The 17,601-nt window shown below is 47.4% G+C and overlaps 1 protein-coding gene across 1 annotated transcript in view; it reads left to right on the top strand.

The window, feature by feature from the left end:
• PPP1R14C (protein phosphatase 1 regulatory inhibitor subunit 14C) overlaps window positions 1-17,601 on the top strand; it is a 90,742-nt gene that overhangs the window by 45,858 nt on the left and 27,283 nt on the right. Inside the window, exon 2 of the mRNA XM_003797879.2 lies at window positions 15,851-15,934. Coding sequence (XP_003797927.1) covers window positions 15,851-15,934 — 84 coding nt within the window. The remainder of the gene's footprint in view (window positions 1-15,850; window positions 15,935-17,601) is intronic.

The raw sequence follows: 17,601 nt of genomic DNA, 5'->3' as shown, positions 1-17,601 counted from the left end.
CTAAGGACCACAGAGGTGTGGGGAGCAGGGAACAGGGAACCCCCAGTGTTAAGGCAGTGATCAGCCTGAAGGGCTGTCACCTTGTCTCCTGACCTGCACAAAGACTAAATGAAGACCTGAGACTCTTGGGCCTGGTCGCTGTCTGGGCTGAAGAACCTGTCTCAGTGAGTGGTGACCTGGGATCCTCCTCTCCTGTGTTGGAGAGACTGAAACTGTAGTCCTAGCTGACCTCTCTTCTTTCTAAATGGGAGCCTCAGGGGGGCCTTCAGCAGAGAATTATTGCAGTACACTGCTGTTAAGGCTGCTCAACGGCCAGCGGGACTGCTTGGAACAGCCTGGAAGCTGGCAAGGATTTATGGTCATCAGGGGCATCTGGGCAGCCATAAATCTGGAACCCTGCTTGCCTGTGTAACAACCAAGTAACTTGCTGGTACGCAGAGCCATGGGGGCTCCGTGTAAATCATCCAGCCAGTCACTCAGCAGATAATTACGGAACACCCACTAGGTGTGAGACACTCCGTTTCCCTTTCTTTATGTCAATATTTAGCTGGAGTAGGAGCAAGGCATCCCATTCTTGAATCTAATTTCTGTTCCAAGGTCTTTTTTTTTTTATTATTTTATCTGCAAGGTTGTTTTGAGTATGCCATTCTCAATCCAAGCCATTCCCTCTGCTCAAGAGAAAACAAAGAAAGCTGTGGGGAAAGACTGGAACATTTAACATCTCTTTCTGGAAATAAGAACATGGATTGGGGTGTGAAGGATTGGCCCCCTTAGTATTTGCCACTCTTTTTTTTCCTTGGAAAAATAAATGTGTAGTTCAATCCATTAATTGATTAAAGTATGGCATCCCCTTCTCCCTTTGCATCTGCCAGGGCTGTGATCTAGTTTGATCTAATCTGTTCTAGTAGCAGAAGTAACAGATAGATGTAAGGGAGACAACAACTTACCGCCTTCAGAGCTGAAATTTACTTTGTGACTGAGTCAGAAGAACTGAATGGAGGGGTTTTGAAATCACTGGAATTTCATTATGTGTTACTTCCCTGGAGCCCTACAGGGCTGCTGCACCCAAATCAGTACTAACAGACAGGTTTGTGGAAGAAAGAGAAGCACTTCCCAGGAGTCGGGAAGGCTGCGAGACCCCTGCTCCTCCATTTGCTTTTCCCCAGTATCGTCTACCCAGCCGCACTGGGGCTCCAACTGCTGCCACTCGCTTTACCCACTTAGTTCCCTCACCTGGGGTGACAACTTGAGTTTCTTTCTTTCTTTTTTTTTTTTTTTTTTGAGACAGAGTCTTACATCTTACTTTGTCACCCTTTGTAGAGTGCGGTGGCATCATAGCTCACAGCAACAGCAACCTCAACTCTTGGGCTCAAGTGATTCTCTTGTCTTAGCTTCTGGAGTAGCTGGGACTACAGGCCCCCACCACAACACCTGGCTGTTTTTAGACACTGGGTCACGCTCTGGTTCGGGCTGGTCTGGAACTCCTGAGCTCAAGCAATCCACCTGCCTCGGCCTTCCCGAGTACTGGGATTACAGGTGCGGGCCACTGTGCCCAGTGAACAACTTGAGTTTCATTCAAGGACTATAGAAGGTTATAAGGATTGTCAGCCACCTTCGCCTTCCTCAGGTCTTGGAGAGGTGGAGAATGAGGGAGGAAAAGGCTAGGAGAGGAGCCCAGGATCAGAGGCTTGGCTCCAGCCTGTTGGCCCCGACCTGCACCTCCCGCTGGTCCCAGCAATGTGTATAGACTCCCTGTCTAGCTCCTGCCATTTGTCTAGGCAGTGAAACCACGGGCCTCTTACCCGCCTTGGTCGCTATCAGAAGACTGCCTCAGATTTCTGGCTCCAGAGGATGCTTGTCTTCGTGGAGTGACAGAAAGTGTTTGAATGGAATTGTGTGCTCACTGCTCGTCTGGGGGGCTGTGAGATTAGTGAGAAGGGAGCAGGTGGCCTGAAAGCTGAAGGGCTGCTTGATTATTGGCAAATTGCTGATTTCCAGACTGTCATGGGGAGTCTGGTGGTGGGTGTCCAGGTCGTTGAAGCAGGGTGGAGAAAAAGGTCCTCATGCTTTCCAACGTGCAGGCAATCTGGCTATGACATCTGTCCCCCTGTCTGCCACAGTGGAGGAGGAGGAGGACCCGGGGCCTGGCTTTGTGCACCCCTGCTCTGGCTGCCTGGTTGTCAGGTGACCTCCCCCCCACGGAGAGGAGAGTTGCCTTGGTGAAGGGGGAATGTGTGTGGCTTTGTCCCTGCCAAGATGTCCTCCTCCTTGGCCGTTTCACTGATCTTGCTGCATCCTGTGGTTAAGACCTATATGAGCACAAAAGCTGTGGAAGATGGTTTTCAGTGTCTCAGTTGAAATGGAGGTGCCAACAGGGGCTGAGAAACACTAAGGGGATGTCAGCAATGCCATCTGTTCTCAGAGGGTCTCAGGAGAAGCGAGGATGAGTGGTGGCCAGCTCTGGTGCCCCCGACATAGTCCGGGCAGTGCCGTCGGCCCTCATGCTGTCGAGCTTGGCCTCCACACTGGTGAGCAGGGATTCTTTCTGCAGAGGCCATCTGCCTCTCTCATCATTGCTCACTGTGGTTCCGTCTTACCCCCCATATGGTAGGCTAGGGTCTATCTAGCATGGTGTCTAGGCTGCTGCAGGCAGCCGGTAAATACAGCATGAAGGGTTGCTTGCTATAGAAGGGGCATGGAAATCAGTGACCTTGCAGAAGTGGTGGCATTCCATTTTTAAATTGTCACCATCTCTAAGGGACTAGCATCCCTTACTTAGAAGAAACGCAACACCTTCAGTAGGGGGGAGTGGTTCTTGGACGTTAATGGCCTGTGGCACAACTATGGTGACTCTTGACACCTCACTTAGATGTTAGGGTTCAGTGGCTTTGAGGGACTTCCCAGGAATCTGTATTTTTACAAGTTCAAGAGAAGATTTGGAGGCATGTCTTGTGTGAATGTGAACCATAACTTGAAAAAGAGCACTTTATTTAGGCTTGCAGCTGAAAGCTGTGGTTTGAATGTGTTCCCTCCAAAATTCATGTGCTGAGACATTTAATGGCTGATGTGATAGTGTTTGGAGTTGGGCCTTTACAGGTGATTTGGCCATGAGGCCTCCTTCCTTGCACATGGGGTTAAGGCCCTCAGGAAAGAGGCTTTGTGTAGCATTAGGCCTCCTGCCCTTCCACCTTCACCTTGTCTGGAGGAAGAGACAAAAAGGCACCATCTGGAGACAGACCCGGCCCTCCCCAGACAATGCACCTGAACTGTGAGGGGGGATTCCTGTTCTTTCCGGGCTCCCTCGTCTATGGTGTCTCATTACTGCAGCGTGAAAGGACGAAGTCGGACATGGTCTGGAAAGAGCTCCAACTGGGGAATAAACAGCGAAGAGGAAACCTCTGTTCATTTCCACTGCTTCTACCTCATTCCTGGGGGTCTCCACACTTTGATTCCTTTGTCCCACCCCATTTATTCCCCCAGGTACACTTTAAAGTCATCTCCAAGTATACCTTAAATTTTCAGTGCATGATTGAAACCAGCTGACATATTAATATTTGAGTACCAAAAACAAATATCACTGCAGGGCATACAATTAAAAAATAGTTAATTCTCTGAAGATCATAAATAAACTCCATTTTAGGGCAGTGCCTGTGGCTCAAGAAGTAGGGTGCTGGCCCCATATACTGGGGGTGGCGGGTTCAAGCCTGGCCCCGGCCAAAACTGCAGGAAAAAAAACCCAAAAAAACTCCATTTTAACTCCAGAGATTGGCAACAGTCACAGCTACCCCTGCTGGTGCCAGGGTCTTAATTACTTGCCTCTATGGGACAGTTGTCTTTTCCTCTCCAATCTCCTATGACCTTGAATTGAACTCTTCCTTGACCAAGTCTGCAGATTTAGGTTTACCCTTCCCTCCAAGGCCAACCTGTACAGCTCTGCATCCCACTCTGGGGAGTGTCCCTTTTCCACTGCTGGGTAGAGGGTAGAGGAGCAGACCTGGTGACTGGTGTTCCGGCCCTGTCCCCAGCTCGAGCTCTCCCCTTTGGACAGCCCCTTGAGTGCAGATGTGGTCTTCTCTGGAAGAGGTCCAGAGAATAGAACTACTTAAGGCTGCCATCTCCATCATATTTGTAACAGGTGAGGGCCAAGCCCTCGGCTAGGAAAGTAACATGTTTGCCAGAATGTTGTTCATGTCCAAACTTGCCCCTTCCCCTCAAGTCTTCACTTGAATCCATTCATATCTAGCTCACAAAGGGTGTGGTTCTCGAGCGGGAAGGCTGTCATCCTCTAAGTTTCCATCCAGCATCCTGGGTCCCAGGTGGTTGTGAGTACCTTGGCTCCTTCTGCTGTGTTGGAAGCCTGGTGCCATAACAGCGGCCTGGAGGACCCCAGGCTGCTGTGCCCGCATTACTGAAGGGCTGTACTGTCCTTCCTTGCCGCCGCAGAAGTCACTGAACTCTGGAGAAATCTTTTTCCTAGCAGTGCTGTATCCTGAAAGGCACGTGGCACAAGCTGTAGGGGTCTTGCTTTTGGAGGTCAGATATTCTAAGTTTGAAACCTAGTTGTTAGCCCCATTCCATTGGCCAAGATACTCAGATGGTCTATTTGTAATTGGGATGATACTAACGCCCACCTCAGAGAATTATTTGTTCTTTAATTCCAGGAATGGTTGGCCTGGCCTTACTTTGTGCAAGGCCCTGCTAGATGGTCTTACAGTTTAGTAAGGGAGACTGACAAGTGTAAATTTCTACTTTCTGTGAAGTGCAACAAAGGCTAAGGACAGGATGTTATGAACCAAATCTCCAGGGGTGGGAGGTTGACCTCATGCCAAGTATGGTCATAAATGTCTTGACTTAGGAAGTGATGGCTGGCAGGAGATAATGAGAAGGATGTGTTACACATGCACCTGGCTTGTGCAAAGGTCCTGCAGAGGCCTTGCTGGGGAGTGTGCTGAGGACCTGAAGAGGCCAGTGCTCCTGGAACTCAGAGAGTGGGGGGTGGAGATTTGAAGGAGACCCAGATCTGCATGCAAAGCCTTGCAGATGTTGGTAGGAATTTTGGTTTTAAGAGTGGTAGGAAGCCACCCTAGGGCTCTAAGCAGGAGAGTGACAGATTTGTGTTTTTCAAGTTGCTGCTCTGGTTACAGGGTGGAGGTTGGGCTGGAGGAGAAATGAAAGTGCCTTTGTGGAAGCCAGATAAGAGCTTCTGCACTTGCTCAGACAAAGATGATCTAGCTGTGACCTGGGGTTGGTGGGGGTGGTGAAAAGTGCAGGCTCATGAGACATTCAAGCTGTAGAATTGATGGTTTTGGTTATTGGTTGCATGGTGGGGACAGGGAGAGGGCTTGGGTGAGGCATCCTACATACAGTCCCACCGCCTGCACTGAGTCAATGACTATGGCAATAATTTACAAAAGAGCATGCCCATCCGTCTGCTTGTTTTACATGGTAGCTCTGGTTAAATGACTTTATTTTAGACTGGTCACTCTCCCTATGACTGGAATTTGACCAAAGATAGCTGGGCCATGTGCAGTAGGGACCTACCTTCGGACCCTGGTGTGGCCCTTGCACCAAGCATGAGTGCCTTTCTCCCCTCCCTCCTGGGTGATGTGAGGGAGGTGATGAAAGGTATAATCTAGCAAGTTCCTCATCTCCATTCCAGAACACTCCTTGTGGGTAGATCTCATCATCCCTCAAGGCTTCGCAGTGTCCAGTCTACCTTAGTCTCTGGTGTCCTCCTCTGTGCCCAGGCTGCAGCTGGCATTCCCCAGATCAAGTGCACATCTCCCTCCTTCTGGCTTTCCGGGCCCCTGGCTTTGCTCTTCCATCTCTCCTTTGCACCCTTCCTGTTTTTAGGTTGGCATGGGCCTGTGTCTTGTCAGCTGGAAGCCTGGCTCCTTTCCTGCTGGGATAGCCTTGCAAGGTCCCCTCTGGGAGGCTCCTCCATGGTGCCTCCCACGTAGCCTGCCCTGGTTCCCATGGGGGAGCCAAGGACCTAGACATGCCTGAACGTGGTAGTTTGAGTCATACCGGGACCTGTCATGCAGCCGTCTACAGGAAGAAGAATCAGCACAGGAGGGCAGCCTCTCATGTTCCCAGGCGGTGCCATACCAAAACAGTAGTCTTGAGTTTGTTTGGTTTATTTTTTTGAGCATTTTACATTTATAGAAAAATTAAGTAGAAAGTACAGAGAATTCTCATCCATCCCTTCCCCTCCATCCGTTCCATTTTCCCTTTTAATCAACATCTTACATTCGTATGGAGCCTTGTTACAATTGACGAGCCCATCTTGACACCTTATTATATAACACTAGCAAAAGTCCATAGTTTCCACTGAGGCTCTCTCTTTGTTTTCTACATCATGTGAGTTTTCCTTCAGTGATTGTTCTCTAATGGATGACAACATGCACTCACCCTCAGGAGATCATGCACAATAGTTTTCTGGCCCCCCAAATGCCCTGTGCTGTCTTACGCAGCCCTCTCTTCTAGCCCCTGACAATTGCTGATATTTTTATTGTTGCCAAGTTTTGCTTTTCCAGAATGTCCTGTAGTTGGAATCCCATGGTATGGAGTCTTTCCAGATTGGTTTCTTTCACTCAGTAATAAGTACTAGGTTCCTTCCTGTCTTCTCACAGATTTAAAGTTCATATCAATGATAGTCTTTTAAATGTAAGAGTATGGAGGCCTGCTTCCTGCTGCGGCCTGCTGAGTGCCATTCCAGTTTCCTCTCAGGCTCTTCCAAGACTCCTTTCCCCTGCTAGCACGGTGGGCATGAGGCTGGCGGCACTGTCCACTGAGGCCACAGCCTTTGGGATGTTCTTGTTGTCCTCATGTATGACATCATGCCACAACCAGTGCAAAGAAGGTTGTTCTTGCCATCTTTTTTTTCTTTTTTTTTTGAGACAGAGTCTCAAGCTGTCGCCTCTGGGTAGAGTGCAATGGCATCACAGCTCACAGCAACCTCCAACTCCTGGGCTCAAGAGATTCTCCTGCTTCAGCCTCCCAAGTAGCTGGGACTACAGGCACCCACCACAATGCCTGGCTATTTTTTGGTTGTAGTTGTCATAGATTTTTGGCCAGCCCAGGCTGGATTTGAACCTGCCAGCTCTGTTGTATGTGGCTGAGCTACAGGCACTGGGCCGTCCTTGCCGTCTTTATGTGCTACCTCAGCTATCATTTATTTTCAAATGCCTTGGTAAGAACAACCTGCTGATTTTCTTGTCACTTCAGCATCATTAACGACCAGCTGTGTGTGTTTAGTGCTTACGGCAGAGCGAAGTGTCATTGTTTTCAAAAAGCTCTGCGTCTGGGGATTTTTGCTTACGTTTCCTTTTCTTTTTATGCCCCCTTTTAATCCTTGAGGTTTTGAACAAGTTGGTAATGTGGTAATTCTTCACTTGGAATTTTCGGACATCAGGAGGGAAAGAATCTCTGGAAAGAGACATTGACAGTGCATATTTATTTATTTATTTTTTAAAGAGGAATCAATCGGTCAAATGTGCCCAGGCAACTTAGCACCTCCTGAGGTCATGTTACCACCTATTGAACTTGCGTGACGTGGCTGGGCATGAGCATGCCAGATTGTTAGCCCCATTTTACAAACATGGGAGGTAAGGGTTAGGAAGATGAGTGCCTACACCCAGCTCACATGGCTTGTAAGTGGTGGAGATGGATTTAAACCTGGGCCTGCCCCTCTCAAACTCTGTGCTGCAGACCCCCCCCAAGGGGTCTCCTTTGTGTTGAGAAGCAGGGCACCTTGGGGCATGCAGGGGAATTGGTTGTTTGATTCCAGTTCTGTGCCCTGCTCACCTACTCCCTGAGTTCCTTCTGTCACAGAGAGAAGTGGCCTCAGGAGACCAATGGTGGGGCATAGCACACCATTTCTGCCCTGACTCTTGAATCCATTTTTTCCCCCCACACTGTGTCTGGAGAGCCATGATGATCTCTCCAGAGACATTCATTTGCCACACGAATTGCTAAATGTAGTGGAGAGATTTAGGGGGTGGAGAAGGCCAGCCTGGTGGGTGGGAAAAAGAAACCTGCATGGTGGGTGGGTGTCATACCCAAAAAAGTCCTCCTCAGCTTGAGTCCTGTTGTTCTGCTGCTGTGCCCACATGGCTGCCTTGGCTTTGTCTAGGCAGCCTCCCCAGACTGTGGGGCCTCCCTGGCCCAGGGCTGTCCTTCACTGTCCCGGCTGTGTCACTGACCAGCACAGTCACCATCATAGCAGTCTGCTACTATCTCGTAGGTGAGCACTGGATACCTGCCATCTTGGAAATGCCACATGCCAAGTGCCTCTGCCAACTGCAGTACCTGGCGGAGCTCTGGAGATGTTAGTTTTCTCTTTGAAGTTTGGATTAGCAGTGACCTATATAAGAGCATGTTTGTAAGAGCAGAATATTTATCATGCTATGCCCTAATCGAGGTCCGTGCCGTTTCTTACCGGCTTATTTCTATGTTCCCCTAAGGAGTTTCTTTGCTTACACCCTTGCCTTCCTGAAGCCCATGCTTCACAAAGCAGCCTGGGTGATTGTTTTAAAAGGGAGATTAGATTATGTGGTCTACCATTCAGATCCACCAATGACTTTTCTGTCACTCAGGGTACAAGTCAGAGGTCATACAGGGGCCTCTGGGTCTCCACAAGCTTTCCCCCAGCTCCAGTCCTAGTCCCAGTTACACTGTTGTTATCCTGAGGGTCCTCCTGGCTTCCCCCACACAACTGGGCACTGACTGTCCTCCTTTGATGCTGAGTCATTCATCAGATATCTCTCTCAGTGAGCCCCACCCTGTCACCTCCCTATTTAAAAGTCTAGCCCTCTTACTTCCTACCCTCTTTCCTGCCTAATTTTTTTCTGCAAAATATTTATCACCATTCACAACACACTATATTGTGCTTATTTGTTTATCATCTGTCTTCCCCTACTAGGGTGAATTCCCACAAGTGAGTATGTTTGTCAGTTGTTCATCCCTTATCCCTGGCATCTGGAACAATGCCTGGCAGGTGGTAAGTAGGCACTCAGTATGTAGGGGCTGTATGGACTTGCCTGGTGCCTGGGATCCTGGTGTGGCTATGCCTAGTTCTAGAATAATCTAACATGACCAGCAAAGTGAGTCTTCAGTCTGTGAGCTGGTATTTGTTTTATGGCATTGATTTGTGAGATAATGTCATTCTTGCTCACTTATATCACAATGTGTTTCCATGAGTAGGAGGAACTAGAGGGGTTCTGAACTGGGTTCTGGGTGGCACCTGTGGTGTCTTCTTGCCCTCTCTGCAGCTGTCAAGTGCACATGTGTCAGCGCCCCCGTGGTGAACCTTGGTGGGAGAGAGGTGGGTACAGACCTGCTCTCCAGGGTACCAAGAAAGGTGATTACCATAAATGTTATTTGAAACATCCTTCCACTTTACCATAGAGTCAGTTCAATGAAGTTGTTTTCATATTATTATTGCAGGAGTTGGGGAGGATTTTGCTGTTTGGCTCTGAGCAAGCTTCAGAGGTTGTAGGTTATATGACAAGTATATATATATATATATATTTTAAATTAAATGATAACTATGTACATTAATGCAATTCTGGGGTACAGTGTGGTGTTTTCATACACAATTTGAAATATTTTCATCAAACTGGTTAACATAGCCTTCATGTCATTTTCTGAGTTACTGTGTTAAGATGTTTATATTCTACTCTTAGAAAGATTCACTTGTACCCTTGTAAGATAAACCATAGAAGTGATCCCTCCAGTCACCCTCCCTCCACCCATTCCCCCCTCCCTTCTCCTTCCCCCCTCCCCGACAAGTATATGTTAGGGAAATACTAGCAATATAGGACCCAACTGGAGTGGCATGTACTCTTCATGCTTGTTGGTTCCACTGAAGGCTCTAAGTGAGGCCGTCCTTCCTTGGCCCCTCTAAGTGGCCTGGCCACCCATGCAAATGTGTGTCCAGCAGGACTGGATCCCGGGCTTATACCATGCAGGCTCATCTCCAAGCCTCTCTCTGCTTTGTTCTTCACTCTGGTGTCCATGGACCCTCTGTAGTCTGGATTTTAGGATATGCTCTTTGGTTTTCAGGAGCCACACTGTCAGATGACTTAAAAAATCAAATTTTATTTCCTTGGGAAATAAATGGGAGGTACATATATTAAGATTTAAGACCAAATGTGTCTTAAAATGTGTATGGTTTTTCTATTTTTTTTCCTGTAGCTCTTGATTGACCATTTGGGAGTGTTTTAGTCCATTTTCTGTTGCTGTAACAGACCACAGATGCAGTCACATATGAAGAAAAGAAATGTGTTTGTTACAGTTCTGGAGGTTGGGAAGTCCAAGGTCAAGGGGCCATGTCTGGTTGGCTTCTGGTGAGGGCCTTCGTGCTGCATCAGAGCATGGCAGAAAAGCAAAGGGGCGTGTGGGAGCCAGTGAAAAACCCTGGGGCAAAGGGAGCCTCCGGCTTTCTAACAGCCAGTCTGGAGAGAATGGCAGAAATCCACCTATGGGCACAGTGCCCCACAACCTGACCTCTCAAAGGCCTCACCACATCTCCACACTGCTGCAAATGGGGACCAAATTTCAACATGAGTGTTGGAGGAGATCAAACCACATCCACACCATAGCAAGGAGGATGTGGGCGCTGAGGCTGGAAATCACTTCCCCTCACGATTCTGGAATCATTGCTCTTGGCTTCCGGTGCTCAGTGCTGCTATTAGGAGACCTGCTGCACGGGATTCTCCCTCCTTCCGTGTGTGACCTGTTGTCCTTCTGAAAGCTTCTGGAATCTTCCTTTCATCCCCAGTGTTCTGATATTTTACAATGGTGTGCCTTTGGATAGGTAAGAATCCTTCTTAAGTGGAAAAGATCTCTCAGAGATATCATGTCTGATTTAAATGTTTAATACTATAAACATTTAAATATTAAGTATTAAACATTTAAGTATTTAAATATGTACCACTTAAAACTAGGTATAAACTTTTTATGCTTCTGGTTCTTTGAGTTATAAAAGCATTTCAGCATTGCAAAGTGTCCAGCCATGAAACTCAAATGCAAACATTCCCTTGCTGTGATGGCTGATGGCACTCACTTTGTAACAGGAATTAGGTAGAGATTGCTGCAGCTCAGTGTCCTTTGTGTGATAGCCTATGACTTCACTTGGTGTAAATGAGTCATCTATATATAAAATCTACTCCTTGGCTTTTTCTCCCATAACAATTAAGTGTAAATACAGAGTGGGCCTGGCCCGACCTGGGCATAGCACAGCTATCCATTCCATTCTTAGAATATGCTTGCTTACTGGAAGTATTTTGGATTTTCATTAAGATGAAAACATGAAATGCAAATATTTTCAAGAGAGCTCACATAATCCCCAGGCTTCTGTTCTTTTCGTAGGCTTTCTATGCCAGTTTTCTCCTCTACTCTTTAGAAATGTGCGCTGTAAGAAATTTTGCCTGTTTTTCAGACAAATATCCAGACAGGCCATAATGAGCTGGTGTTTGCCACTTATTACTGTTTTAAAATCTTCTTTTCATTCTTGCAGGACTTGCCTTCAAGTCCTGATGCCTCAGCCTGGCCGAGTGGCCACTTCCTGGCAGCTCCGTCCTCCTTGCTGCCTGCGCCAGCTCTTCTGTTATCCATCCCCTTGCTCCGGAGCCCTCAGCGGCTGCAGTCTCTGAGGAACAAAGGGAAACTGGCAGCCTGTGAGCCGATAGATTTGATTTGTCCTAGACAATATTTCAAGGAATTAATAGCCAGCTTGTAAAAATTGGGACTCTTTTACATTAAAAATCTCTATTGTCTATTTTTCCTGAAAACTTAGAAAACTTGGCAGCACTGAGGATATATTCCTAATGGTGACAGAGGTGGCAATGGAGTGTTCCCTGGCACCTTTCCCTGTCCCATGTTTTCTCCAGTTTGCCACACTCCTCACTATTCCATAGAGCCCTTCAACCTGTCCCCATGACTGTTACCTGTCTGGCCCTCGCAGACAAGCTGCCCAACTCCTGGCCCGTGTCTAGAACTCACTGTGCACCACTTTGCCTTTTGTGCGCCCTCTTCTCCAGATCTGTCCAGAGCCTGTCATCCTCCTCTAACTCTGTGACACCTTCCTGCCTGTCCCCAATGCAAGCTTTCTCTCCCCTCCCCACTCGAAGTCACCAAAGCAATCACCAAAGCACTCTGGTGTGTCCCTGACTGTTGGTACCATTGCATGCCATTTTGTTCGTCACGACCATGCTCAGATGGGCCATCACTCTAGCGCTGGAGTCTTACAACGCCTGACACAAGACTGCGTAGCACACAGCGGGTCCTCAGCAGACGCAGGAGGATGCACAGAGATGACGCAGCACCTTGTTCTGTGATTGCAAATGGGATAGCCTGTGACTAATGTGGGCAGGGCTGGCTGGCAAATTTTCCAGTAGCTCTAAAGATGAGTGTTTTCACTTCTTGTCACCTCTTTAACATGGAGAAATACCCAAACGCAACTACACTTTGAGACATCACAGTGGGCCATGGCTGTGTTCAGTCCCTTCTAAGTGACTTGCTCTGTGACTAAGGTCATTCAGTGATATTGCTCCACGGCAACACACAGAAGAGAAAAGAACTTAGGTGGAATTTTGAATTCTTCCATATTCCCCATTAGCAATCCTATTAAGTCCTGAATCTGAGCAGGAGTCTCTACTGGACACTACACACTGCCTTTGCTTCCTAGGACTCTCCCTTGTATCCCTCCATTGCCCACATCTCCACACCTCATCTGGGTTTGTTTCTGCCTCCCTGACATTCAGAATACCCTGCCCCACATGCCCCATGTGCATGCCGAGTATGGACTCTGCCTCTGCTCTGAAAAGTCTGGGAGGGGCACTGAGGGGCAGTGGAGGGTGGTAGGAGGTGCTGATGCCTAGGGACAGTTGTCATTAGTCAGTGAAGACCTGTGCCCAGTTACCATCAGCTTTCCCACTTGGAAGACCATGCCCTGAGCTGGCAAGCCGTGAGCCACATGCCCCTGGGGAGTGGGAGTGACCTTCAGATGCCAGCTCTTTCCTGTACTCCTGTCAAGCCCCTTTGAGAGGGGAAGGGAGTCTTCATCTCCTGAGTCTGGGCCAGAGGGTGAGTGCCTGGGGCAGTGCTGTCCAGTGGGGCCTTCTGTGATGATGCAGGTGTTATCTCACTGCAGTAGCCACAGCCGCATGTGGCCATGCAGCACTTGAGATGCGGCCAGTGTGACTAAGGAATTGGATTCCTAACTATATTTCATTTTAATGAATTTAAATTGAAATGCCACATGTGCTAACCACATTGGACAACCCAAATCTCAAGGGCTGGGACAATGGGTCAAATGCATCCCTTAGGGGGAGCCATGTGCAGTCCTGGTGAGAGGACAAAGGCCTTGGGTGGGCCTGTATGACCAAACCTGAGCAGGCATCAAGGCTGCCTGGATAAAGTCTGCGGGGAAATCTGCTGCTGTGCTGTTCTGAGGAGGGCACGGCTGCCTACTGTTCTTTTATTTCCTTTAGGAATAGCAGACACCCATCTCCCTTTAGCTGAGATTCCTTTTAGTAGGTTCTGTATCCAGCTTCCTTTGCTAGATTTCATTAGAAACTCTTGACATAAATATATATGTATATCAAACTCCTGAACCCAAAGGACTGTTTTGGGGAGGAGGAGGGGAACACAAGGGGGAGGCTGGACAGCCTGTTACACAGACGAAACTTGTGGATTTTTCTCTTTTTCTTGGCTTTTCTTGCATAGTCAGCTGAAACCTGCTGGGGGTGCTTGGAACTGCGTGGTAGATGACAGAGCTGATGTGGCCTGTGGCTGCATGTACTAGAGCACACATGCCAACCCAGACACGCCACCAACACCACCACGGTGGCAACCAAATTCCAACATGGGTTTTGGAGAGAACATACTTTCAAACGTTAGCATGTGCTTTTTTCATCTTCTGTTATTATTTTTAGAGACTTTGGACTCTGATAAGATGAAGGTATTAGCATTGCCACCCTAGTTTAGGTTCAGTTTTCTTCTCTCTCTTTTTTTCTTTCCTGAGCTTCTCAATGTGTCTTTCCATCTCATAGAACTAGCAATCAGTGCTCAGCCTGTCTGAGCTGTGTGCTAGGGATTATTCTGAGAACTGAGTGCCAGTTAGTTAACTTAACTCAGACATTCACCCGGTCAGGTAGTTGTTATTTACTATCCCATTTTTCACAGGTGAGGAAACAGGCCAGAGAGGTCAAGAAACTTGCCCAGAATCACACAGTGAGTTAGAGGCAGGGCTGGCCTTGACCCTGGCTGGCTGCTCTACAGCTCCCGCTTCTAGTAGCAGAAAGGTCACCCTTCCTCCTTATTCTCATCAAAACATTTCAACTTCCTAGTTCTCAATCATCAGCTTCTGCTGAGATTGTTAAGTATGAATACGAAAATTAGGTTGAGGAACACAAAGCCTCTCTTCCGATAGGAAGGACTGCATGGATGGGACCTAAAAATGTGCATACCGGTAAACACTGGTTTTGATGTGGTTATCCCACTTAACAGCTGCACAGGATCTAAACAGAAATTCTTCACAGGAGCAGGAATAAATCACTAAGGACCCAGGGGAAGGATTGTTTCTGGAACTTTCTTGCCCATTGAGGGCCTGTGCTCAGGAGCTAATGTTAAAAAAGAGTTCTTGGGTGCATTCCTGTTTCCCCAATATACTGGGGAGCTCACTTTGGTATTGGAACAACACATACACACGGAAGGTTGGGTACTGTTGCGTAATATACGCACCTCACAGGAAAGGGAATATTCAGAAAGTCAGCCTTGCCTGGGAGGCAACGCAAAGGGCTTACACAGAGCAGTTAAGCCCAGGGGAATGCCCAGGTGTCCTCTTTCTCTCTATCTCCTGTAGCCATTCCTGAGTCATCCCTGTGGCCAGAAGAAGTTGAGTCACAGGTAACTCCTAATAGGAAGATGAAATGCAAAATTGCAGGACTCTCTTATCTTGAAATGCCATTTTTAGAGGTATAGGAAGACTTAGGTGACAGAAGAAATGAGAGGTTAGCCCAGATGGTTTGACCTGGGCCCTGGTGATTTTATCTGGAATGCTGTTTTCTTATTCCTCCCGGCCCTGCCCCGTTCTGCCCAACTTCATCCTAAACTCCGCTTGGCTTTGGGGTTGCGTGGGAGCTGCCAGCGATTTCCGGGGCCATGTGCTTCCTCAGTGTGCTCTCAGCGTGGAGGGATGAAGGGATGGTCTTCTGAAAAGAGCATCATTTCCCAGCACCCCGGGCGTCTCTGTTGACTCACACGTCCTTTCTTGAATCAGTAACAGGGACTGGAAAGATGCCAATGCTCAAAAGCCTGTGGTGGAATCAAGTTTTCCACAGACTCAGAGCTGGGGAGGGAGAGGTGGAACCCGAGGAAGGACTGGGGGAGTCACCCGGCAAGGGGTGGATGTTAAGTAGGAACCGCACTTAGGCTGATCTTTCTATGATCTTCTAATCCCCCATTAAACATTTATGGATGCAGCTTTGCAGCTTCCTGCTAGAAAGTAGAAATGATCACATTTGAAATATTTTTACTGCTTGTGTCTCTGAGTATTCCTTTGTTCCCCCCTTTTTACTGCCTCCTTTTCTCCCTTCCTCTGTTTTTCCTCCCTCCCTTCCTTCCTTCCATCTACCTTCTCCTTCCCCCCATCTTCCCTTTTCTCTTTCCTCCCCTTCTTCTCCTCCTTCTCTCCTCTTTCCCTAGTCTCTCCTTCCCCACTTTTTGTCCATCATTCCCTCTCAATTGATGATCTAGTCATTTGTTTAACTCAACCACGTTGGTTTGGCACAGTTCAGTTTCCCACTAAATTAAATGCCTCATCCCCTCACCCCCTTCCTTGCAGGAGGAAGAAATGCCAGATGTAGAAATTGACATTGATGATCTTCTTGATGCAGACAGTGAGGAAGAGAGAGCTTTAAAATTACAGGTAAGCAGGTTTCTAGAACCTTCTGATCTTGGATACCTGAATCCAGTTGGGTCTCCAGAGCTTGGCATGAATAGATTCTGCCCTGTGGCAGTGTTGGCAGTGGCTGTTTGCAGAGAGGAACGCAGAGGGCTGCTGAGTTTTACCCTGATAAACTAACTTGATCTTCGATGGTAAAGCAGCTCTTGGCCACAGTCAGTTCTCAAAGCACCTTGTGGGTATGACTTTCTCCAGCCTTGTTTTCTTGGCAGAGAGCTGGTCCTGCCTCCAAAGATCCATTTGCCAGGGAAGAAAGTGCGAAAGTGCTGCCGCAGAGTTGTGTGGGAAGGAGAGGGGCGGAGATAGGACTCGGTATCCAAGCCCAGGGCTCTGGCCTCGAAGCTGTGGATTCTATCATTCATGAAATTAATTTCTGGATAAGATCACTTATGATATAATTCTGTTTATTAAACTATCTTTTAATGGATAGTGCTCATCTGACAGCATGGTCAGGTGAAGCGTCAATAATGGATATTGAGATGTCAATTATATCCCTAGTGGAGAGCAGTAAAATACAGTCCTTACTTCCCTTCCCATGGGAGGTCAAATCCATCATTTTAAAAGTGTGCATTTGAGTGTTTTTAAAACCAATTAACCTTTACCTGCCATTATTCTTAATGTCTACTGATAATTACTGTTAATGGCTATTGGTTATCACCAATGGCAAAGGGTCACTAAGGCAATCAAAAGTCACATTTTAATGTCTTAATGTGTTTAATGTATGTGTATTAATAATTATTAGCATCTTTTGAATGGTGAACAGTCTTACTTACAAAGATTATTTCTTGTTGATAGATTTAGTTGGGAGATAATAGCATTCCACTTATAAAGAGTAAAAAAAAAAACATGGTAAAGCAGACACCATTTTTATGGGAATCATAATGGCATTAAAAAAGCTTTGTTAAAATTGGCTGAGTACAGTGACTCACACCTGTAATCCCAGCATTTTGAGAGGTGAGGCGAGAGGATTGCTTAAGATCAGGAGTGCAAGACCAGCCTGAACAACATAGCAAGAACTCATCTTTACAAAAAATAGAAAAGTTAGCCAGGAGTGGTGGTGAGTGCCTATATCCCAGTTACTCAGGAGGCTGAAGCAGAAGAATCACTTGAGCCCAGGAGTTTGAGTTTTCCATGAGCTATGATAATACCACCATATTCTAGCAACATTCAGGCAACAGAGTGAGACCCCATCTTAAAAAATATTTTTTAGGGTGGCGCCTGTGGCTCAAGGAGTAGGGCGCCAGCCCCATATAACAGAGGTGGCGGGTTAAAACCAGGCCCCAGCCAAAAAACTGCAAAAATTTTTTTCTTTTTAATTAAAATTGAGAACTTGAAAGAGGCTTTATAAGCTATCATCAGGTCACCCCACCCTCTAAGTTTCCAGGTGAGGATATCAAGGCCTGCAGAGGTTATGTCCCAAGCTGGTCTGTGGCTGAATCACAGTCAAATGCCTTCCTGTCTGAGTCCAGTGTGATTGTCACCCTCTCACACAAGTTGTCTCAACCTTAAGTATAACCAGTTTAATGTTAGCCAGATTGGCAGCCTGAGGGAAAGGTGTGTGGATAGATGTGGATGAGCATAAAGTCAGGGTAAAAAGTCATTCACCAGGTGGGTAGGTTTGAAAAGAGTTG

Source organism: Otolemur garnettii, unplaced genomic scaffold, assembly GCF_000181295.1.
Source record: "Otolemur garnettii isolate 467f Iridium unplaced genomic scaffold, OtoGar3 scaffold00126, whole genome shotgun sequence".
Lineage (NCBI taxonomy): Eukaryota > Metazoa > Chordata > Mammalia > Primates > Galagidae > Otolemur > Otolemur garnettii.
This window is presented reverse-complemented; position numbering and strand designations above follow the sequence as displayed.